The sequence below is a fragment of the Octopus bimaculoides genome, chromosome 4, assembly GCF_046866305.1.
Source record: "Octopus bimaculoides isolate indiv1 chromosome 4, ASM4686630v1, whole genome shotgun sequence".
NCBI lineage: Eukaryota > Metazoa > Mollusca > Cephalopoda > Octopoda > Octopodidae > Octopus > Octopus bimaculoides.
In genome coordinates, this window is record NC_142931.1 from 106,666,988 (window position 1) to 106,692,835 (window position 25,848).

Below are 25,848 nucleotides of genomic sequence, written 5' to 3' on the forward strand. Positions count from 1 at the left end.
GTAAACAACACACTAGTTTAACCATGTTCTACTAGTGTACTTTGTTGTTGTTTAGTCGCAGGTCAAACCTTATTGAGTTGATCTCTGATCAGAGGCATTTCTGCTTTGACAATTTCACCTGAAGAGGGTGCTAGAGTTTGAGGTAAATGGACAGTAAAAGCGAGGTAGACCGAGGAAAATGTGAAGGGGGCAGGTGAAGGAGGAGATTGGGAGGGTTGGTTTGAGAAGGGAGGATGCCCAAAACCAGGAAAGATGGAGAGATGGTGTGACGGTGGTTGCTATGGCACTGAGGTAGATCTGGCAACCACTGTTAACAGGAACAAAACCCAGATTCAAAATGATGGATGATATATATATATATATATATATATATATATATATATATATAGATATATATATATACACACACACACACACACACACACATAATGTAAATATATATATTTAAATGGCAAAAGTTACAAAGTGACTCAAGAGCCAAGAGTTTCATACCTTGGTACTTATTAAATTTTGATAAGTTCAAATAAAACATATATATATATATATATATATATATATATATATATGTATAGTTGTGTTTTGATTCCCACTTTTTTTTGTTTGTACTACCAAACCTCTGCGTGCGTGCATGAGAGAGAGAGAGAGAGAGTGAGGGGGAGAAACAGATAAATATGTATTTTGAGCAATTTTCAAACCATGGTGGAATTGTTGAATTAGCCATGCAAAGAAAATGATGTATTTGTAATGGCACCAAGGAAATAAAATTACAACGAAAAAACAATGGTTGTAGGAAATATTCCAAATGATGTATATTTTAATCTTGTTTAATTATACTATTTTAGCTAAGAAATTGGCATTTGCTCAATCAATAGCAATAACATAATAATAACTTTTCTGATGACATTTCAATTCTCTGCATTAAATCTTCTTCTGAAGTTACCAATAAACTTAATGCTAATATCAAATTATGAAAAGAACAAAAATGCAAGCATGTGACAAATTTAGCAATTGAAGTAAATACATGTCTGAATGTCATAAACTAATGATGTGATCTATGAATATTTTTATTAGCAATAACAATACTGACTTCTCTCTCTCTCTCATCTCTCTCTCTCTCATCTCTCTCTCTCTCATCTCTCTCTCTCTCATCTCTCTCTCTCTCATCTCTCTCTCTCTCATCTCTCTCTCTCATCTCTCTCTCTCTCTCTCTCTCTCATCTCTCTCTCTCTCTCATCTCTCTCTCTCTCTCTCTCTCTCATCTCTCTCTCTCTCATCTCTCTCTCTCTCATCTCTCTCTCTCTCATCTCTCTCCGTCTCTCATCTCTCTCTCTCTCACTGTCTATCTGTTTCCCTTTCTCTCCGTGCTTATTCTTTCATACTACAATGGTACTTGACTCTGGAGTAGCTAGTTGCATATTTCCATCAATGCTCACCTGCCATAATTATTTCTTTTTGTATCACCCCAACTGTGTCTCTATTCACCCCAATTGCAGGCCCTGCAACAATCACTCTGCTCAATCCTCCCTCCTAGAATACCAAACTTCAAGAATTTCCACGTTACCTTTGTGTTTTATGTTTTTTTCTTAAAGTCTTCCTGATGAAGATAAACACTACTGATCTGACTTACCTTGGTGTTGAAGGTGGGGGCCTATGATGATTATAGGCATAGCTCTTCTCCAGACTAAACTTTAAAAGAACAATCTAGTTTCTTTCAATAGCACAAAAATACACAACCACTTCTTACATCAAGGAAACAAACTTTACCTTATTCCCACCAGTCTTGGATAACATCCTAAACTTTGTAAATGTTTATTCTAACAATCTCTAATTGTAGTAACCTTATATATTAAAGCTAAAACCTGCAACCCAAAAACTAGTTTCCCCTCTTCAAGGACAGAAAATACTCCAACTCTGACCTTCGACAAAACATCAAATAAGACCTACAATAGAGTAGTACTCCTAGATCTAAGACAGTACAGATACTAGACATGCACATTCATTCATGCATGCATGTATACATGCACACACACAGACACATGCGCGTGCACACACACACACACACACACACACACACACACAAACATTTTAGACAGCACCTAAAAGAAGCCCATCAGTCTGAATAACAAACTCTCACAAGTAAACACAGGGCAAAAATATTTCCTCTCCTCCTCTGACTAATTTATTTTTAAAAGATGACCCAACTTCCCATCTGCAATCATAGTTTCACACAGGATGTTTATCTCTGTAACCACGTACATACCCACAGATAAATGCATGATGCATAATCTTTTGTTTTTTGACTTCAAAGAAACAAACAAAATTTTAATTATTTTTTTTTTGAGCAACAACTATAATGTGCTTACCAAGAATATCCATCTGGTCCTAACTTAGTTGTAATTACTGTTCTTTTGGTCAGTATTATTTCTACTTTATCAATATTATTACTCTGGATTGCTTTCAAAAGTTTCTCATCTATTTTAGTCCAATCATATATCTGAAAAAAATAAAAATAAAAATAAAAACATATGCACAATATTAGAAATAATTCTAAAAACTTTCTTGATTGGTTAGCCAAGGAATACAGAGACAGGGACAAACCAATAATAAACTCTAACAATCCAAAAGATCATATATAAAATCCCAATATACAACTATTATATAATTTCTCTGGCCAAAGGAGAGAAATATCTATGAAATAAAACATCAAATAAATCAAAAACAAGAAAAACTAAACAATGACAATGAATAGAAGTTGATTGCACAGATGTATTGTATGGCAACAAGCACAAAAATGCTGAATGCCAAAAATGTACATATTCCCTTCATTTTTTTTTTTATGACTGTATTCCTGTCTCTTCTTAATTCTGTTAAACTGCAATAAAATTGTCTTCCCAAAATCAACTTCAACTCATTAAATCAATGCATTAAAATATATCTTATATTTACTTACATATATATCTTTTCATTTTCTTTCATTATATAAGCATAAACACACTGTAGTCTTTCAATTTCTTCTTAATTTCTAATAATAAACCTATGTTGCATAAGAAATCATAGTAGAGTTGGAAGAAGCAATTGTAGGCGAACTTTATTTTGAGTAGGCATTGTGTTAAGTCTTAGATGAACTAATTGCATTGATCAATGTGAGATCAAGTTAAAATAAGAAATAATAGGAGAGTCTGTAAGGAGAAACATTTCTTTGTTACTTTATTCTACCTTAAAAGATCCTGTTAATTAGGACAACTATTACTTGAAAATTTATGTATTTATTTTTTAACAATCTTCTCTTAACAACTGGAATCAGTTATTTTAAGATTCTTTTTTTATTGCATGCTTAGATTATCTTTTAAGTCAAGTGTGATTGCCTTGATACTAAAAATATATGAAATATACTAAAATCAAAGGAAAAGCAGAAGAAATGCCATATGTAGTCATTAATTTCTATATTAATATGTTTGTGAATAAATAACTAAATATTGATTTGATTGGAAATTGCAGCCTTTTTAAATTCAAATAATGGGTGCAGCAGTAGAAGTATTATAAAGAGAAAATGATAACAATAAATTTGTATTGAAGAGAAAAATTTCAATAACAATAATCTGTTTATCAAAATTAAACTTGATGATGGATAGAATGAAAAATATAAAAAAAAACAAAAAACAAACCAGACTGATCATAACATTCAATTTCAAATGTGTGAATACTTGTATGAATTGATAAAACTATTTTGTCAGTTATTTATATCAATGTTTGTGGAAACCATATTACAATGCTATTGTGATAGGTGTATTGTTGTATATGACAGTAAAATCATGAATGGCTTGGAAGAGAAGAGTTTGATCTGATAGGCATGTAGAATATGATCAAAGATTCAGTGATCTCCAATGATAATCAAGAATAGTTGCAAGTAGAACTTATTGAGTTGGCATGATCACATAAATAGAATGGATTATGAGCATTGAGAAAGTGAGGAAATGTAGTTTGGCATATTATTGTTGACAAATAATCATTGCATATGATGAAGAAGACATTATTTGTTTTGGCGCCAACTTCAATAGAGTGAAGCAGGGCCAGAAATTAATCAGAAATTGAAATATGTTGATAGATTGACCCAGAAAGTTCATGTAACACCAACAAAAATTGACATTAAACCAATGATGAGAAGGAATAAATGTGAAAGAAGCAATGGGGAAAATTATTCTGGAATTATGACAAAAATTTACTTGTATCTGGTGAATGAAAAAGAGTGAAGTCTTATTTCATATTTCAGTACAAATAAACATTTATATTTAAAGCAAACCTCTTTGATATAAAATTCCAAATGAAATGAAGTAACCAACTACACAAAATACAATGCAAAAAAAGTTGTTGTTTTTTTCTTTGTTCCTAGAAAGAACACCTAGGCTGTTAGATTAATCAAACATTATATTCATACTACGCCACAAAAATTTGTTCAAAGAAATATTAATGTAAATAGTCAGTCAGAAAATATTTCCTTTCATTAACCAGAACCATAACATCAAAAATTACTTTAGACGTATTATATTTTTGTAAAGTAAGCTATTTAAGCTTTATAGCTATGTTGGCAAATCTCCACCAATCCTTACAGAAAATGGAATTTTACCAGATTTTATTTTATTTTCATTGAAATATCATTTTCTTCTTCTTCGGTGAAATCTACTCGTAAGATAATGTACCAATAACCTTTCACAGTTCTCATTGCATGTATATTTTGAGAATAGACAGAAAGACAATTAACAGAACCTGTAAAATATTTACCTGAAATTTCATTGTCTCTACATTGTCTGAAGAATGAGATAAAAGCTCAAATTAAATCCAAACAGTTACAATTGTTTGACTAAAATAATCCTAGCAATAATTGGTCCAATTTCAGTTTATAGCTGGAATTTCATTTTATTTGTTTGCAGTTATATAATTGCAACATTATTTTATAGGAAATGTAAAAAATTAAACAACTTTAATAAAATGTTAGTTAAATGTATGCTTCAAAATCGAGAAATACTAGAGTAGTAAAAAAGGAAACTTCATTTACATTTCCAATAATAAGTTTTGGAAAAATATCAGCAATACTTTTGATGAAGGGTGTTGCATAATATATATATATATATATATATATATATATATGTGTGTGTGTGTGTGTGTGTGAGTGTGTGTTCATGCATGCGTGTGTTTGTGTGTATGTGTGTGTGTGTGGATTAGTGAATTTTTGAGATAACAAAGTGGAAAAGAAGATACTCAATACATAAAGTAGAGAGCTTATTTTTTTTATTACAAGCAAAAGCTATGATTGAATATATATATAGAAAACATATGTATATTATAAATATGTATATATATATATATATATATATATATATATATATATATATATATATCTGCTGAGGACATGCAAGAGCTTGAAAGAAATGAAGCCAGTATGCTTTGTTGGGTGGATAATGTTAGTGTGTGACAGTGTAGTGATTTAATAGAGAAAAACTGGGTATCAGACGTAGTGTGCCAGAGGGAATGCTGTTATGGTCATGTAATGTGTATGAATAAAGACATTTGCATCATGAAGTGCCAAGCTCTAATTGTGAAGAGAATGTGTGGTAGGGATAGACCCAGAAAGGTGTAGAATGAAGTGGTGAGAAAGGATCTCTAGATGTTGGGCCTCACAGAGGGGATGACAGGGGATTGAGACTTCTGACGGTTTGCTGTGCTTGAGAAGACACATCAAGCTAATTAAATATGTAGTCATCCTTGCATACAGGCATGTTCCCTGCATTCCTCTTCAGCCAAGTGTTCCTAATCTTATGGGCTCAAGGGTGCTGGTGCCATGTAAAAAGCTCCAATGCCAGTTCCACGTAAAAGTCCCTGTGCTAGTGCTGCGTAAAAACACCCAGTACACAGTACACTCTGTAAAGTGGTTGGTATTAGGAAGGGGACCCAGTCATAGAAAACATGCCACAGCAGACATGGAGTCCAAGTAGTTCTCCAGCTAACCAGCTTCTGTCAAACCGTCCAACACATGCTAGCATGGAAAACAGATGTCAAAAAAATGTATAGGTGTGTATGTATATATCTATATCTAGGGGCATTGCTGATGAGAACCTAATAAAGTTATCCCTGTTCTATATTTAAGAGATGAGGAATTATGTGCATTATTTACATTCAACGAATATTTGTCCTCATCTTGTTTGTTGTTAATACAATGTTTTGGCTGATATACCCTTCAGCCTTCTTCAGGTGTCTTTGGGAAATTTCGAACCTGGGTTCTCATTCCTAAGGTATTTTTCAATGTTGTTGTTATTATTATTATTATTATTATTATTATTATTATTATTGTTATTATTATTATTTTTCAGGTCACTGCTTGGAATCAAACTTGGAATCTTGGGGTTAATAGCCCATGCTCTTAACCACTACACCATATGCCCGCGCTCTTAGTCACTATGCCATATACCAATGGGCACAGGCTACTAACCCCAAGATTCCGAGTTCGATTCCAAGCAGTGACCTGAAAAATAATAATAATAATAATAATAACAATAATAACATCGAAAAATACCTTAGGAATGAGAATCCAGGTTTGAAATTTCCCCAAGACACCTGAAGAAGGCTGGAGGGTATATCAGCCGAAACATGTTAACAACAAACAAGATGAGGACAAATATCCGTTGAATGTAAGTAATGTAAATAATGCAAAGTTATCCTTGTTTATATATCTACAATACAGGTTACGAATATTATATTATACTATACCTTGATACTGTGTGAAATGAGATCCTTGTTGACAAGCCTCTGACATTAAATAAAGTGTTAACACTTATGGTATGCAAACTAGTAGCTCCAGTTCTCAGTAGCTATTGAAATTGTTTAATATATAAACAGATTGGCTGCTTGTTTTCCTGGGATTAGTCAAATTGATGAAGACACCTCTGATGGGAACCAAATAAGGTTTGAAAATTGATTAAGGCTGTTCATTATTATTTTCAGTCTATGGAGAAATAGCTAAATCATCTATTACATAGCTTATGTATATCTACGTATCTATTGATATATATAAATAAATTAATGAATGATAAACGAACAAGTATTATATAATCATTTTCATTAGCTTACAGCTGTTTCTGCTATAGGAAACATTGCACACAGAGCTGAGTGCTCACTACACTGCTTGGTTTGTTTTCATCTCAGTAACTTACAGTTTGCCAAAAGCGATCAATAGAATATGTACCTAACTTCAAAATGGTATTCAATGACTGAAACAAGTAAAAAGCAAAAGATATGCACCCACATAAAAGTTACATGTATATTACATATATGTGCATACATACATCATCTCCTTCCTCAGAGAAAGAATTTGAATAAAACAGGAGAGAATATATATATATATCATAAATATATGCATCAACTGCACAGTTTGAATATCAAGGATTTTAATTTTCAATTTTTACACAAAATATAGCAAGACAATTCTAATTCTCTATTCACATGTTACTGCATAGTGGGTAGTGTATTCTTATTTTGGCTAAGTAGAAATTAGCTATAGAACTGAGAGTTAACATATCTTCTCAATTTCAATGTAAAAATGATTGCAACAGTTCTATTAAGAACAAAAAGAAATTTAGCAACTAAATTTTGAAAGAATTAATTTGATATGTAAAACTAAATTACTTAAAGAAAAAAAAAAAAAGAGAATCTTACATTGAATTCAGAATAAACTCAAATTTCTGTCATGAATAAAATTGATGAAGACAAGCATATTTAATAATCTCAAATATATTTTTAATTGTGTTAAGAAATGAGATTTCTGATCATTAATAAGTATGATGTTGAATATAATTTTATAAATACTTACATTTTATTACTAATTGTATTCTTTTGTTTTATACTCTATAAATTGCAACAAAAAGAATGGTATGTTTCTCATAAGGTACACAATGAAATGCTTATTGTGTACTTGAACACAAGGTCTATGTCCTTGCAGTTTAGCACCTTATCCACTCAGCCCAGATGCTAATCTAATTATGTGGAATTACTTTACCTTTGCTTCACTTCTATCTTTTAATGAAAGAAGCCACAAAGTTTGAGGGGAGGGGGTGAGAAATAAAGAAAGAAAAAGTAGGAAAGAATTAATGGGGATAGGTAGTTCCTTAGAAGATACTTTTAATAAAAGGTAGACCAAAATAAGAATTTCTAGTGGTGGTTGCTAAAAATCTTGGATATATCCTACTGATAAAGCAACATACATACAAACACACAGACATACACACAAACGTACACATATATACATATATAAACAAGACATCAATGATTTCTAAGGATCCAATAAAAATCTAGAAATGTTAATGTCTTTTCTTTCTGCTTGGCCCCACTGAATTTGTTAAGATTTGAAATAAGAGAATTTCTTAGGTTTCATAAAATGGCATTGAAATTAGTTTTGAAGATGATGATGGTAATAATGATGCTGATGATAATGATGATAAAGATGTGAAAGATGAGCAGGAGGAGGGGAAGAATCATACAGATTATGATGAGGAAGAAGAGAGAAATGGAAGATGACAGTGGTATTGTTCAAAGCAATTCTGTCAAACATATACTTGTCCAGACAAACAATGTATAATAGTTTCAAACAATGCATAAATGAAGAATTATTGTGGATTTTAATTTATGAAGATTTATTTAACAAATATTTGAACAAAAGCATTTTTTCAGCTCCTTTAACAGAACACTGAAAAAAAACAAACTAAAAAATAAATAGAACACTGTATTACAATGCTAGAGCATAATATGTAGAAGCATGAGTTTCATCTGGTAGCAATAATAGCATCATTGCCTTTCACATACTTTTTGGATGCTTGTGACAATATTTTCATTTTCACATGAACAAGGCTTAGAAAGTGAAGTTTTTAATCTTGTGTTTAGATCTATTTCATTGTGTTGAGTCAAAAGTTACAACAAAAGAAGCCTAGCACATAAAGTAAAGGCCATCATGTTGCACCATCAGAAACCACCTCTCTGACTGTTCTTTAATCCCACACTGATACCAGCTCTTGTTCTTCAACTTCTTCACTGAAGCTTCCACTCCTGTTTGTTGATGAAGCATCCTGAACACAGAAAGTGAGTCATGGATCAGAGCAAGTAATAATCTGAGTGAGATATTTTTCCACAATCCTAATGTACATAAGCTGTGTTTAAGCAAGGGCCAGCTTTCAAAACCTGTTGCCAAGCATGAGAGTTTCAAACACTAGGTGATGTTCTGTATTCAGTGGAGCCAGGAGAGGATAATTCACTATGAGTTTGTTCCTGATTGCCAAGCCATCGATGCCAACTTGTACTCTGAACAGCTAGAGCAGGTGTATGCTATTGTGTAGCAAAAATACCCAGTATTGGTTAACAAAAGGTGAGCTCTTCTGTAGCAAGATAATACAAGACCTCACACTGCTTGAATGACCTGGAATAAGCTCCAGGAACTTGAGAGAGTTGAACTGATGCCACACTCAGCATATAGCCCAGATCTAGTTCACTTAAATTATTAATTGTTCCAATCCATGGCTCCCTTCCTGCACTTGTGATGTTTCATCAACAAAGAAGAGGTGGAAGCTTCACTGAAGGGATTCTTTACCTCGAAGGACAAGAACTTGTATCAGATGGACTCAAAGAACTGGCTGAAGAGTGGCTTTAGACAGTGTAACACAAAGGCTTCTAAATTGAATGCAAAGCTGCTTTTATTGTAACTTGATGAATAAAGCAAATAAATTAACAAAATATTACAAAACTTTTGATTCAACACATAATTATTCTTCATTTACATTATATAAACATATTTTGCATTCCTCCATTGAACCCACCTACATTTCCTCTTTCTTTCTTTTTTTTTTTAATGTAGTATTATATATCTGAAGCACCATTCCCTTTTCATTGTAAATTAATTTATCATGTATATTTTGATTAAACGATCATTAGGTAATCTTAAAACATTTTATGTACATTTATAACAATTTTCAATGTATTCAAATGAAGTTTGATTTCCTTGTGACTTATTGAGGTTAAAAGTTAAATATTCTTGGAAGATACTTTGTTACCATTCTTTGAGCTGTTACCATTAATTAGTTTATAGTTTACATAGTCAACCTTTCCTGATTATTTCAAGTTTTCCCTGAAAGTAAGTTTCAATCAAATTCCACAAAGCAACCAAGAAAATTACTTACTAAAGGTCATTGTTCTGGATAAGCAGCAATACAGAGAGAAATCACATTCTTTATTATTGTGTGTGTGTGTGTGTGTGTGTATACATACATATATGTATACAAATGCATGTCATCATGTTGAGATTCCAGTTGCAGATCGACCTTACATGACTTTCGAAGCACAAGGAAAATTGTATCAAAGCAAACGTATTGCTTTCAGACCTACAAATACAGTGCCCTGTTTCCAGAGAGTGATTGATAATATAATCGAAAGCCATAATCGTAGAGCTACTTTTGCATATATCGACAACATAACTGTGTGGTAAATCAAAGGAAGAACATAATCAAAATTTAAAACATTTTCTTCAAGTTGCTAAAGACTGTTAGTCTATTTGCGTATTATTCCAAATGGATTCTAAAATTCTCTGACAAAAAAAAACTGTTGGTTGATGCAAAATATTTTCCTTTGAGTGAACAAGCCTGGTCAAGTTTAAAAACATTACGAGATGATTTAGCAAATGCTACCTTAAAAATGACTGATGAAAGCCTTCCTTTCTCAATAGAAACAGGCACATCGGAGGTAGCTATATCTGGCATTTTACACCAAAATGGAAAGCCAGTTGCATTTTTTCAAGAACCCTCAAATCAAATGAGCGTTGTTATTCTTGTATTGAAAAAGAGGCAACAGTGATTGTGGAATCAGTGAGAAAATGGTCTCATTTTCTTCTTGGATATAACTTCACACTAATAACTGATCAAAACAGTGTTGCTTTTATGTTTAATTTTCAAAAGTGCAGTAAACCTAGAAACGAAAAGATAATGCGTTGGCAAATCAAACTAGCCCAGTATAAATTTGATATCATTTACCGCCAAGGCAAGTTCAATGTTGCATCTGATGCTTTATCGCATGCCTATTGTGCAGCTATGACTGATAATGAACTGTACCGTGTTCATGCAGCACTGTGTCATCCTGGGATCACATGATTGTTTCATTATATTAAAGTTAAGAATTTACCATACTCTGTAGATGATGTAAAGTGTATAACTAACAATTGTGTAATACGTTGTGAGGTGAAGCCTCATTTTACAAAAACCTCTGTTTCGTCAGTAATCAAATCTACTCAAGCTTTTGAAAGATTGAGTGTTGATTTTAAAGAACTCCTACTTTCAGTGTCAAAGAACCATTATTTTTTAACTGTTGAAGATGAGTATTCACGTTTTTTGTTTATTTTTCCATGCACTGATACTAGTGCTCACTTCATTATTAGTAATTTGAAGGTTTTGTTTAATCTCTTCGGATTTCATGCTGTTATTCATAGTGATAATGCTAAATGTTTTGTATCTAAATAACATACACAATTTCTGTATGATAGGGGTATAGCGATTACTCATTCTACTGTGTACAATTCTCGTGGAAATGCTCAATGTGAAAGGTATAATGGAGTAAAATGGAATTCCATTAAATTGGCCTTACAAAGCAGAAATTTACCAGTTTCTCAATGAGAAGTTGTGCTTCCAGAAGTTTTACATTTGCAACGTTCATTATTATGCACAGCATCTAATGAGACCCCGCATGGGAGATTCTTTAAATTTCCTAGACGTTCTATGTGTGGTGTTTCTGTTCCTACTTGGTTAATGCAAGGACCTGACAAAGTGTTTGTTAAACGACATGTACGCAATAAGTATGATCCGTTAGTAGATGAAGCCCAATTGGTACAAATTAACCCTAACCACGAGAGGGTACAGTACCCAGATGGACGTGAAAGTACTGTGTCCATTAGAGATTTAGCTCCTATTGGCAAAACGACTGAGGAGTATCAGTCAAGTAAGGATCAAACTGATGTTGCCAACACTGATCCTACTCAAGTGCATGAACACCTGGTGGTTTTTCAGATACCATGATTAATTCTGTCCTACCTACCTCAGTTCAAGAACCAGAACCTCAAACTACTTTGCACTGGCATTCATTCAGAACAAAAACAGTTCCTGATAGGTTAAATTTATGATTGATGATGTGTTATGCTTATGAAATGCCTCATTATTACGTTGTTGTGATTGGTTCATGGTTATGTTTGTATTTTGTATTTTGTTGGTTAATTGTTCTTTTTCTTTAAGAAGGAAAAATGTTGTGATTTTAGTTTTGATCACGTGACTTTGATTGTCTCGATTTCTGTTATTTGCCTACAGTGCAACTGTGCAGAGTTTTGTTCTGTTTACGGCACAATGTGTTCAGTGTTAGTCAAGACTGTAGCAACTCGCTGCATAAAACTATTATTGCGTTGAAGTTTAGTTTTGCTTACAATTTAACAATCTTTGTTTGTACTGTAGATTACTGTGTTTTTAGTTGATTAAAACCTTTTAAACTTAGATATTCCAGTTTGGGTTTATAACACAGTAATCAAGGAAAACTAACTTAAACAAACTAAAGAGAAAGAAAAAAAATATTTAAGTATGAACACACACAAATAAAGCAAAAAATCATAGAGAAAGAGACATTTTATAGATGTAACTTTCTCTATAATTCTCCCAACTAAGAAGATAATGCAATACTATAGAGCAAATTGTACATTAAGAGGTGCAACCAAATTGAATGTAATTTTTTTTTAGCAATGATGATCCAGTTCTAAGCTACATTTTGAGATAAAATAATTGAAATTTGGTTCATTAAAAAGAAAGTTAGGTCAAAAATGGGAGAGAGAGACAAAAATTTGACTTGAATCAAAACACTTCAGTTATTTTGAATGCAAAGTATAAATTAATTGGGTTTAAAAGAATGTGCTCATTAAGAAGTATCTTTTGATGAAAACCTTGTTAAAAAGTATAAGCTATGAAAAAAAATAGGGTGGCTTTAAGTGACAAAAAAAAAAAAAATGGTAAGTAACCCACAAAATTGATTTCTCAGCTATAGTAAAAGTAAACTATACAATAGTTGTATTCAAATGAAAGAGCCTAATGAGATGAATCTTATGGTGAAATTTCACAACTATCCAGCGTTGCACCTTATAAATAATGATCATGCAATTTGCCTTTCACTCTGAGAGAGAAACACTTTGTTGCCAGCAGAGGTAATAATTTTTTGAATATTTTATGCCCCATTTTTATTCAGGAAACTATGCTTCTGGAACACTCACCTTCACTATTAATTAGGTTATCTAGGTATCAAAAGCTATCATCTACTTTTAGGAAGTTTTCCAAGCATTTGGAAATTAATCTCATCTGTTCTTGGCTTTCACTTAGGTTAGGGATCTCATTACAGGCTCATAAGACCTACTACTGGTACTGCCTAAACCAGTGGTACCTGTTTCATGGTTGAGTGGTTGATGACTAAACCAGCTCGCACACTTGAGTAACTTGCTACACTTGTGAGGAGGGTGTTTGAACATCTGACAAGACTAAAGACAAGATGTATTGAAGGGCAGATGAACTTGTGGTCCAACGGCCCACATGTGGGGAAGGCAATGGCAAACCACTCCAATATCTCTGCCAAAAAAACTCTATGAGAAAGTCAGGACAAAGTTCTGCTGTAGCATCATCTGACAGAACTTGTGCTTCATTGGGAAGACTTTTGTTGTAGTGTCATTAGCATGTGGCAAAAATGTATGATATATAATGAAACGATGATTCTTAACTGTTAACTATTCTTGTTCCTTTGGTAGTCTGCCTTCCCAGATATCCTGTTTGTCATCTTACTATAGATCTTGTGCATCCATTGTTTACAATGGAACAATGTATGGAATACCAGCCAACTTTTTCACTACACATTGAATATAGGCAATTCCTTAATGACAGTAGGATCTTGTCTTGTGCCTGATAACTGAAATACTAGTCTTTGCTAAGGTTTACTTCATTCTTTTACTTGTTTCAAACACTAGACTAGAGCCATGATAGGGCACCCATCTTGAAGGGCTGAGGTTGAAGAAATTGCCTCAGTACTTATTCTTTTTTAAATATAATTTAAATAAATTTTCTTATCTAATTTAAAGAATCTTTTATTCTTTTTAAACCTGTTACTTATTCATTCGGTGTCTTTTTGCTGAGTTACTAAGATGTAGGGATATAAACAAGTCAAGCAGTTGTCAATCAGTATCAAGACAAACACAAAGACACATACACACATGCATACATATATACATAAACACACACATGCTTACATATACACATAAACACACACACATGCATACATATATACATAAACCCACACACATATATAGACATTAGGAAGGGCATCCAGCCAGAGAAACCTTGCCTAATCAGATTGGAACCTGGTGCAGCTCCCCAGCTTACCAGTTTTCAGTCAAACCATCCAGCCCATGCCAGCATGGAAAACAGACATATGAGATGATGTATATATATATATAAAAATAAGCGTGCATGTGTGTGTGTGTGTGTGTGTGTACAATGGGTTTACACACAGGTTTTGTCTACCACATTCACACTCAAGGTATTGGTTGACCAAGGGGTATAGAAGAAGACACTTATCCAAGGTGCCATGTAGTTGGACTGAACCCAAAACCACCCAGTTGAGAAGAAAACTTCTTAACCACCTGTGTCTGTGCTTTTTGACTGTACAATTTGGAATTTCCTCCCTGTATCTTTGACTTATTCTGTTATAAGAGCTTAATCATTGTCATGCAAGAATTCCATTGGGCAACCAGTCTTAAATTCCTCTCTTAAGGCCTAGAGAACTATAATATACCGAAAGGGGCTGAGAAGAAAGCCTTGATTTACACCAGCAGAACACATGTAAAACAAAATATGTACTAACTGATAGAGGGATATAAATAATGATAAGCAGATTGGTCCAGTGAGACAAATTACAAAAATCATCTTCTAAATATATATATATTTTTAAATACATTGTGGCTGTCATTTCTAATGATGATAGTAACTGATGAGAAGCATAATAAAGAGACAGGATGTCTATTGAACATAGTGGAACTGATAGGAAAGACCAATCTGATAAAGCATACTTATTAAATTACCTAGTTTGGTGCCTGATGCTATAAAGATGGAGTCAAGATGGATCAGTGCTGAGACATGTGATGGATCAAACAGGGAAGAAAGTGGAAAGATGGAAAGGAGGAGGGGTGGAGAAAGGAAGGAAGGAGAAACTTGATAAGTAACCAATGAAAGTCATACTGTGGAACATTGAACAGCAGAGATGGAAGATAGAATGGCCAACAAAGAAGTGAATTAGCAAAAATGACTTTCATAGTTGTTCATGTAATATAGAAATGCTGAAGTAAGAGTTAACCATTTCATTTCTACATTGATATCATACAGATGTTTGGTTCTTAAATAAAAGAATGATATTTGTATCGCAAAAGAAAAAAAATGATTTTGTTTATTGTTTTCTCTCTCTCTCTCTCTCTCTCACACACACACACACACACACACACACAAACAAATAAATACATATACACACTTTGCTATCAATAATCCAAATTAATTAACACAAGAGAATTAAGTGCCAACACAATGTGGCTGGCATGATAAGTTTCATTAATCAAAACTATATCCATATTGAGGAGAGGTAAGCAGTGTTGAGCAATGACTAGGAAAATTTTTCTGAAATAGATTGATGCACCAGAGTCCTAATTAATAAAACTTGGAAGCAGGCAATATAGTAAGGGGGAAGAACGGTTTGATCTTTGCTAAATAAAGGGACAACTGAGATGTTTCATTATAATCCGACCTTCTTAGCAAAGCATAAATATTCAAATGCCTGTCTGTGCAACAGTGTACATATAATATAACCTGCAGATCAACACTTCCAAGAAAGATATGAACTAGGAGAAAATTCCTGGGGACCCCTATCCTGGGCTAGAAAGAATGGGAATAGTGGTCATTGCAAGGAAAGATGGAGAGATGAGAGGATCAGGGGTTCCTAAGTGGTGGAAGTATGAAACCAGCCAGCTCTGAACCTGAAACCATGTGATTTGGAAGTGAACTTCTTACCATATGGCCATTTCTCTCAAGAATGTATCAAGATTTTCATTTATTGAATGTAGACTCCATAATTTCCTTCTAAAATATATTACAGATAATTATTGCATGGTGCCTCTCTTTACTTCTCTCACCTGACAAATATTCTCATTAGAATATTTCACACATTTTCTCAGTATCCAACTGTCAGTTTGTCTGCCTAGGAAAGAAAATGCTGTTGCTTTCAAGTCTATCAAGGAGTCAGTTGTTTAAGTTTCTGATGTTTAAGTGAAAGTTTATCACAAATCAAAGGCTTGGATAACATATGTAATGTTTGATAAAAACAGAATAAGAACAGCATAATTATGGTCTCTGGATCATAAAATAAGGGCTAAAATTGATAGGCACAGGCATAGCAGTGTGGTTAAGAAATTCACTTTCTGACCATGTGGTTCTGGGTTGAGATCCTCAGTGTGACAACTTGGGTAGATGTCTGCTTCAGTAACCCAAGCCAACTGAACCCTTTTGGGTGGATTTGGTAAAGAGAAACTGTATGGAAGACACACACACACACACACACACACACACACACACACACACACACATTTGTGTGTGTGTGTATATGTATTTATTTCCTTGTATGACATTAAATGAAAACTATAAACAAGTATCACTGTCATACAAGCAGTATCATTCATTATCAATCTTCTGTGAAAACATGCCCAGTCAGGAGAATGTATTAAACTGCTTGTAAATAAGTGAAGGTTGGTGACAGGAAGGGCATCCAGTCATAGAAAATTTGCTTTAACAAATTCTCTCTGACCTATGCAAACGTGAGAAAGAACATATTAAGATGATGATGATGCTGATTCATGATATATTAGAGCCAATTAAACTGATTACATCCCTTCTTTCAATGTCTGACCTCATTTGCTAAGAAGCAGCAGTGAAGTTTTGATGAACCAAGTCTGTAATCTAGTTTTCGTTCCCAGTCAGAGCCAATGGAGAAGATAATTCAAATAGCAATGATCTCAAACCTTCATGCAAGAATTAATTTATGAAGCCATAGCCACTGTGAACTGAATCAGCAGCTTAATATTTATTCCAACTTCAAACCATTTCATTTATGTCATAAATATCCTTGATAAAGTTATAAATGTTTATAATGTTTCCTATTTATTATGAAATTAACTTCAAAGTAGATGACACAAATATAATCTGAAATTTTCATTTGGTAACAATACTCAGTTTTGCTTCTCAAATTTCTGAGTTCAAATCCTACCTAAGTCATATCTTCAGTTTTTATCCTTCTTTGATTACCAAAATAAGCTTTATGATAGAGTCATTAAGTTACTCTACCCTTTAAACATTATCCTTCTAATGAAGAGAACTTAGCAAGAAGTCAACTTTATTTTCAGTTTACATTATTTGAATGAAGGTAAGTGTATGTTGTCTTTACAGTTTCAGAATGTAAATTGGTGAGCTTCATTGAATAATCCAACATCTTGATCATTGCTTTTAACCTATCAATGGTCCATAAAATAAAATAATATTTCATTAAATACTAGAAGCAATCCAGTTGACTATGTTTCTCTCAGTGCCAGACCTATAGAGCAGTAATTCTCAAATGGTGTGCTGCAACATACTGGTGCACCTAAAGGGATATCTAGGAGCACTCATCATCTTCGTTTTAATGTCCTCTTTTCCTTGTTTGTATGGATCAGATGGAATTTGTTGAGGCAGATTTGTTACAGACCGATACCTTTCCTATCATCAACTTTCACCTGTTTCCAAGCAAGATCATATTACTCCATGTCCAGGCATGTTTTACACAGAAGTTTGGAAACAAAAAATATTATTTCTATAACAATAATGCTTGTTTACAACCATCATGTGATGTACACACAAACACACAAAAACATGCATGAATACATACATACATACATACATACACACACACACACACACACACACACACACACACACACACACACACACATATATGTATATATGAAGATAGCGAAAACCCCTGGCCCATCAGGAATCACCGCTGGGATGCTTAAAATATTTGGCAGTGTGGGTTATGGTCTACTCACTCGTATTGTAAATCAGGTGGTTCATGAAGGAGTCAAAAATAAATGACTGGTGTAGCAACACCATAGTCAACTGCTACAAAGGTAAAGGTGATGCCTTAGAAATAAGTACAGAAGTATCAAATTGTTGGATCAGGTGATGAAAGTTACAGAGAGGATCATAACCCAACTAATTAGGGAGAGAGTTAGTCTAGATGAGATGTAATTTGGTTTTGTGCCAGGGAGAAGCATCACTGATGGTAAGGCAGCTGCAGGAAAAATACATAGCTGAAGATAAACCTCTGTACTTGGCTTTTGTTGACTTGGAGAAAGCCTTTGACAGGGTCCCCTGCTCCTTTATCTGGTGGTCAATGCAGAAACTAGGGATAGATGAACGGTTGGTGAGAGCTATATAAGCCATGTACAGGGATACTACCAGTAAGGTGAGGGTTGGCAATGAGTACACTGAAAAATTCAGGGTAAAAGTAGGAGTTCACCAGGGATCAGTCATCAGCTCCGTCTTGTTCATCACAGTCCTCCAGGCAATAACAGAGCAATTCAAGATGGGCTGCTCATGAGAGCTCCTCTATGTTGGTGACCTTGTTCTTATTGCTGAATCACCACCAGAACTAGAGTAGTTTCAGGTATGGAAGCAAAGTCTAGAATCAAAGGGCCTCAGAGTTAACCTAACAAAAACTAAAGTCTTAGTAAGTAGGAATGCAGACAAATCACAAATCCCTTCAGGTAGAGGGTCCTGCTCGATCTGTAGAAAAGGCATAGAAACTCAATAAGACATACTCAGTGTAAGCTATAGACACATAAAAAGTGCAGCAATATCAGAGGAAGGTTAATGGAAAATAGCTTATGTGTGCAGGAGATGCAGAGCTACAATGAACACTGCAAATGTACAGAAAATAGACTCCGTCAACTGCCAGTGGGGTAAGCTAGAGGTAGTTGATAGCTTCCGTTATCTAGGTGACCAAGTTAGTGGAGGTGGATGCTCCAAGAGCATAGCTGTGAGAATAAGATTAGGCTGGGAAAAGTTCAGAGAGCTCCTACCTGTGCTGGCAACAAAGGGCCTCTCCCTCAGAATGAAAGGTAGATTATATGTTACTTGTGTACAAACAGCTATGCTACACGGCAGTGAAACATGGGCTGTGACAGCCAAGGACATCCATAGGCTTCAAAGAAATGAAGTCAGTATGCTTTGCTGGATGTGCAATGTCACTGTGCATGTTCAACTGAGTGTAAGCAACTTGAGAGAAAAGTTGGGTATAAGAGGCATCAGATGTGGTGTGCAAGAGAGACGACTGCACTAGTATGGTCATATGAGGTGTATGGATGAGGACAGCTGTGTAAAGAAGCACCAATCTCTAACTGTTGAGGGAATCTGTGGTAGAGGTAGACCCAGGATGATATGGGAAAAGGTGGTGAAGCATGATCTTCAAACTTTGGGCTTCACAAAGGCAATGACTAGTGACCAAGACCTTTGGTAATATGTTTGAGAAGACCCATCAAGCCAAGTGAAATCATAGTCGTAGCTGATGCTGGTGTCACGTAACTGGCACCCATGATGGTGGCACATAAAAAGCACCTTTTTAGCATTGGGGCTCATGGAGGCAAAATGGCACATGAAAAGCTCCTGTCAAGTGTTGGGCCTCATGGAGGCAATAACTGAAACCTTTGGCATTATGTTTTGCATGAGAAAACCCATCAAGTCAAGTAAAATCACAGTCCTGGCAGATACCATACAAGTGGCACATTAAAGCACCCATTACACTCTTGGAGTGGTTGGGTGTTAGGATGACCATCCAGCCTTAGAAACCATGCTGAATCTGACTGGAGTCTGGTGCAGCCTTCCAGCTTGCCAGCCCTGGTCAAACCACCGAATCCATGCCAGCATGGACAATGAATGCTAAATGATGATGATGATGATGATGATATATATATATATATATATATAAATATATACACACACACACACATATATATACATGCATATATATATATATATATATATATATATATATATATATGACAGGCTTCTACTAGGTATCACTAAAGAGCACTATACAATGGAGACAAACACAGTTTGAACATACAAAAAGACACTTTTTACATCAACATTTTCATGTCAAAGTAAATATTTTCTGAGGAAAATTATTTATCATTTGAAAGTTCTGGATGGGAACGTTCTTCTCATATAGTTTTAATTAAAATCCAACAATTATATATCATGTCAGGGTCCCTCAAACACCTTGGTATTTCTATGCATTTACAAAGTTTGTCCCGTTTTTTTTTTTTTTTGTCTGCTGAACAGTAGCCCTCATTCTAATTCAATGCACTTGAGTGCCATAACCTGAGTTGTGTTAAAAATCATACTCTTATAAAGAGGATGGTCTTCACTTTATTTTGATATAAAAATCGATGGGAATAGTTCAGATAATAGTTACAAAATAGAAAAGTGAAAATTTCATTGTTGATTTTTGCTTAGAAAAGGAAAATATCTCACAAATTCAATGTAATCATTGATAATTCTGGTCATAATATGGTGATGAAGGGCAAAGCGAGTAAAAATGGTGGCTTATTGACCCTGCTTGCCAAACTGACATATTCATGTGTGGTGAGAAGTAAAACTGAATACAAACCCAAGGCTTCAAATCTTGAACAGGCAAGAATTTCAAGAAATGGATAAACTTGTAAACATATTTCTACAAAAAATGCACTAAATTGAGTTTAATAAGTCTTCTAGAGCCCAAACTTAGCATGAAACCATTGTATTAAGAATGTTGTTTAATCCCTCTTGCTGTTTAAGCCACTTGATAAACCAAGTGGATATTTCATTTAATTTTTCTTTGAGAGATATTGGTCAAATTCTTCAGATAAAAATATCATATTGTGCAATGAATATAATTTTGTAGACTATTAAAATAAAATGTGATGCTCTTCTTCCGATTTTGAAAATAGTTGGTATAATTTGTGTTAGTGCTTGCATATTCATTTTGGATTTCTTTTCTCTCTCTCCTACTAACGAGTTTGCTGTAAGTTACAGATGTTGTTAATGTCTTTAATTTATGTTTTTAATGCTTAAAGCAAGGAATTAGTTTTCATGATTTGTTTGCTTTTTAACTTAGGTCTACATGCAATTCTGAGAAAGGTATCTGGTGGTTGTGGGATGTGCTAGAAACAACAGCCAAATCTCCCTTAAATCACACATCTTTTCATATGAAAATATTTTCAAATTTAAAAAAAAAATTTCTGCCCAAAAGCCTTCTCCCATCGTTTTTAAGTGTGTAGTGCAAACAAAATTGGTCCAAATCAGTCCGGCAGTAGCAGGGGATGGAAGGGGGTAATGGTGGGTAAAAAATTATAAATTTTCCAAAATTCTTTTCATAAAATGCTTACCCCACATCATTTCCAAGACCACAATGCAAAAAAAAAAAAATTGGAAAACTCCCTGTCAAAACAGGAGAAAATCTAACTTATGTGAGCGTCATGATTTGAAACTGTCATCTATAATCATTTTTAATAGTCCATTAAAATTTTATGAAATTCCAAGATCTCAGGATTTATTTAGTTCCATACCACCTACAAACGTGCAAAAACTCAAGTCCCTGTGACTTGTACTTTTGGATTTTACTAGGTTTGAAAACACAGTGAAATATCTGTTTGCGACATGTAACAAGATATATTTTACATAAATATTTTTTAAAATTGCCCAAAAAAAGTTTTCTTTCCAAGAATCTGAAAAAAAAAATAGGCAACTGATATACTAAGGCCACTAATAATTTGTGAAATTTGAAGATGATTATCACCTCAGTTTCAAAGATATATCACAAATATGGCTAATTATCAATTTAGGCTAATTAGGCAAGATTTCAACCAATTTGCTGACCATTCAAATTCTTATATTTCCTAAAACATTCACCCAAATTTTACAAATGAGGTATCAAAATGTTTCTTTTTGGATGTTCTCCAAGAAAAATTACAGTAAAAATAACATTTAAATATTTTCAAATATTCATAGTGATACCTACTTCTACCAATTTCCATCTACTAAATCTATTCACAGGACTATGGTTGGCTCAGAGCTATTGTAGAAGACACTTGACCCAGGTAGTGCACAATGGAACTGAACTAGAACCTATATGGCTGTGAAACAAGCTTCTTAACCACACAACCACACCTGCACTGTGGCTATTTAAAAATATAACTTCAGGTTTTAGAAAATCCATACTAACTCTTGAATATCTTGAAATTATGCTACTTATAAATTTGTTAGACACAAATATGATTAATAAATTAACAAAATGTAATAAACAGTTGTTTATTATATTTTTCTGCTGAGATGCTTAAAATAAGTGGTAGAGTAGGATACAGTCTAGTCATCTGCATAGTTAATCATGTTACTCAGGAAGATGCAATCCCCGGCGACTGGTGTAGTAGCTGCTTCAAGGGCAAGGGAGATGCCTTAGATAGAAGTAATCATAGGGGCTTTAAATTGCTGGACCAGGTGATGAAATTTATGGAGAGAGTTATAGCCCAATTAATTAGGAACATAATTAGACTAGATGAATTGCAATTTGGAATTGTGCTGGGGAGAAGCACTACTGACACTATTTTCATTGTCAGACAATGACAAGAGAAGTATTTAGCTAAGAATAAGCCATTGTACTTGGCATTTGTTGATCTGGAGAAATCCTTAGACAGAGTACCTTCCTCTGTGATATGGTGGTCTCTGGGAAGCTAGGGATAGATGAATGGCTTGTAAAAGCAGTAAAGGCCATGTACAGGAATGTTGTTAGTAATGTAAAGGTTAGTCATGAGTACAGTGATTAATTTTGTGTACAGGTAGGTGTTCATCAAGGCCTGGTCCTCAGCTCCCTCCTATTCCTCACCATTCTCCAGGCCATAACAAGAATTTAAAACTGACTGCCCATTGTAACTATAATATTCTGATAATCTTGCCTCATAGCAGAATCTGTAACAGAACTAGAAAAAAAATTCCAGGTGTGGAAGCTAAACCTGGAACTGAAGGGCCTTAATGTTAAATTAGAATAGACCAAGGTCCTAGTAAGCAATAAAATGGACAGGACCATACCCCATGAGGTAAATGGCCCTACTTAATATGAAGGAAAGACATAGGCAGGAAATCCATTGAGTGTACCCAGTGCAAGCTATGGGCACACAAAAGGTGCAGTGGAATAATAGGAAGGTTAACAGAGAAAGCATTATTTGTATGTAGAAGATATACAGGAGCCGTAAGATCTACAGATACACAGGAAATTGATATTCTGAAATTCCCCAGAAGCTCTCTAGAGGTAGTGGATAATTTTTGCTACCTAGGTGACTTAATTAGCAATAGTCTCCACCAATCACCCATCTTCAACATCATCATCTATCACTATCTTTATCTTACTTTTTAAGTCACTCACCTTTCTTTTCCAGTTGGGGTATCCATGTATCTACTCTTCAGCAAGACACCTATATCTGTCCCTCTATACCTTTAATCTCTCAACGGGCACAAAGCTCCACCTACTCAATACTACTACTCTCTCTTTGTCTTGCAAGGTACCTGTCAAGCCTGTTGGTGATGGTGCCACAAAAAGCATTCAGTACATTCTGTAAAGTTGTTGCCATCATGGAAAGCAGATGTTAAATGAAGATGATTCTTAATAACTCTTTAAACTTTAAAACGTAGTTTGTTCCTTTCTAATTTTCCATATGAAGTGTGCCAGTAAAGCTTCTTATTTGACATCCTATGCACCACTAAGCTAAAATCATTGAAAACCACAGTTGTAAAGGATATGAAAGACATTTGATATTATAAACATAGTTTTGTACTGCTTTGTCTTCAAGTTTCAAATTTTAAGAACGTGTTTAACTACCTTGAATTGACAATCATTATTTCTACAAAAATACTAATTAAAATTTTTGTTCATGATTATTTCATGAGAAAAGTTTGAATAATTAAGACTGCTATCATTAACAGAAATCACAGTGAGTTAATTCAATTATTGCATGATTGTATCTTAATTAAAAACAATTAATTGAAATTCTTGTAGAAATATTCAGCAATCCTTTCAAATGCTATTTCCTATTCTATTTAAATTTATACCCTAAAGATGAAATTCTACATGCAAAGATTTGTATTTTGCAACAAACTTAAGTCCTTGTTCTGATTATAAATGAATCATCATTTCATGTGATGCAGTGATCTAGATAATGCATTAAATTTATACAGAAACCAGTTTTAAATTGACTGGTGTAATTTATTTCATATAATATTGTATAACTTTTGCAGTTCAGGGTACCTATTCAGTAATAACTTCTCTCCCAAATTAGAAAAATTTAAGATACTTTATGTAGATATATCTTCTGCTTATAGGCACATGTATAGCTGTGTGGTAAAAAGTTTGCTTCCCAATCACATGGTCCCAGGTTTAGTCTCACTGTGTGGCAACTCGGACAAGTGTTTTCTACTTTAGTTTCAGGTCAACCAAAGCCTTGTGAATGGACTTGGTAGATGGAAACTGAAAGAAGCCCATTGTGTATGTGTGTGTATGTCTTTGTCCCCCACCATTAACAACTGGTGTTAGTGTGCTTATGTCTCAGTAACTTAATAGTTTGGCAAAAGAGACTGATAGACTAAGTACCAGGCTTAAAAAGAAGATAAGTACTGAGGTAGATTTGTCTGACTAAAATTCTTCAAGGCAGTTTCCCAGCATGGTCACAGTCTAATGATTTATACAAGTAAAAGATAGATGAAAGATAGAATATATTACTCAGAAATATGAGATGGTATCAAAAAGATCCTGTACAAGATCTGTAGAAAGCTTGCAGTGATCTTCATGAGGTAATGTGCTGAGTGACATTGCTGTGTTTGCTTTGCAAGTTGTGAAATTTGTGTTTCTTTAATCATGCATATGCTGTAGTCTGCGATTTTGTCTTGCGTTAAATATGGGAAGTCTGCCACAGAGACATTGAGCTTGCTTTGGCACGCTTATGGCGATGAGGCAATGGGTCGTATGCAATATTTTGAATGGCACAGGCACTTCAAAAGAAGAAGAACATCCCTGGAAGATGCTGAGCAATCTAGAAGACCTGCCACGAGCATCATCCCCAGAAATGTGGAGAAAATTCATCAGCTTGTGCATGAGGATTGTTGGAGAATAATCAATGACATTGGTGATGTTGTCTGTCAGTTATATGGGTCTGTGCAGCAATCTTAACATCTGAATTGAACATGTGGCATGTCTCTTCCAAGTTTGTCCCCTACCTGTTGACCACTGGGCAGAAAGAACATTGCATCAAAGTCTCTTAAGATCTCTGAGAAAAAAACAATTGTCTCTGAGACAACTCTGATACAAAGCAGCAGTTATCACAATGGAAAAGCCCTCCATCTCCACAAGGAGATGAAGAAAACATGACAGAGTTGCAGCTCAATCAAGAGTATGCTCACTGTTTTTATTGGTTTTTTTTTTACATCTGTGGTATTGTGCATCAAGAATTTTTCCCCCAGGGCCAGAACATCAATTGAGAGTTCTACTGCGATGTTTGAAGCATTTGAGGGAGGACATTCAGTGAAAACGATCAGCTCTGTGGAGCGTGAAGAACTAGATTCTTCACAATGACAATGCACCCTGTCACTGAGCTCT

The 25,848-nt window shown here is 34.3% G+C and overlaps 1 protein-coding gene across 5 annotated transcripts in view; it reads right to left on the reverse strand.

The window, feature by feature from the left end:
* Window positions 1–25,848, reverse strand: part of LOC106883648 (uncharacterized) — a 654,180-nt gene that overhangs the window by 515,134 nt on the left and 113,198 nt on the right. For all 5 annotated transcript variants that reach the window (XM_014934744.3, XM_089351157.1, XM_089351155.1 and 2 more), the window contains one exon: window positions 2,364–2,494. In XM_014934744.3, the coding sequence (XP_014790230.3) occupies window positions 2,364–2,494 (131 nt within the window). The remainder of the gene's footprint in view (window positions 1–2,363; window positions 2,495–25,848) is intronic.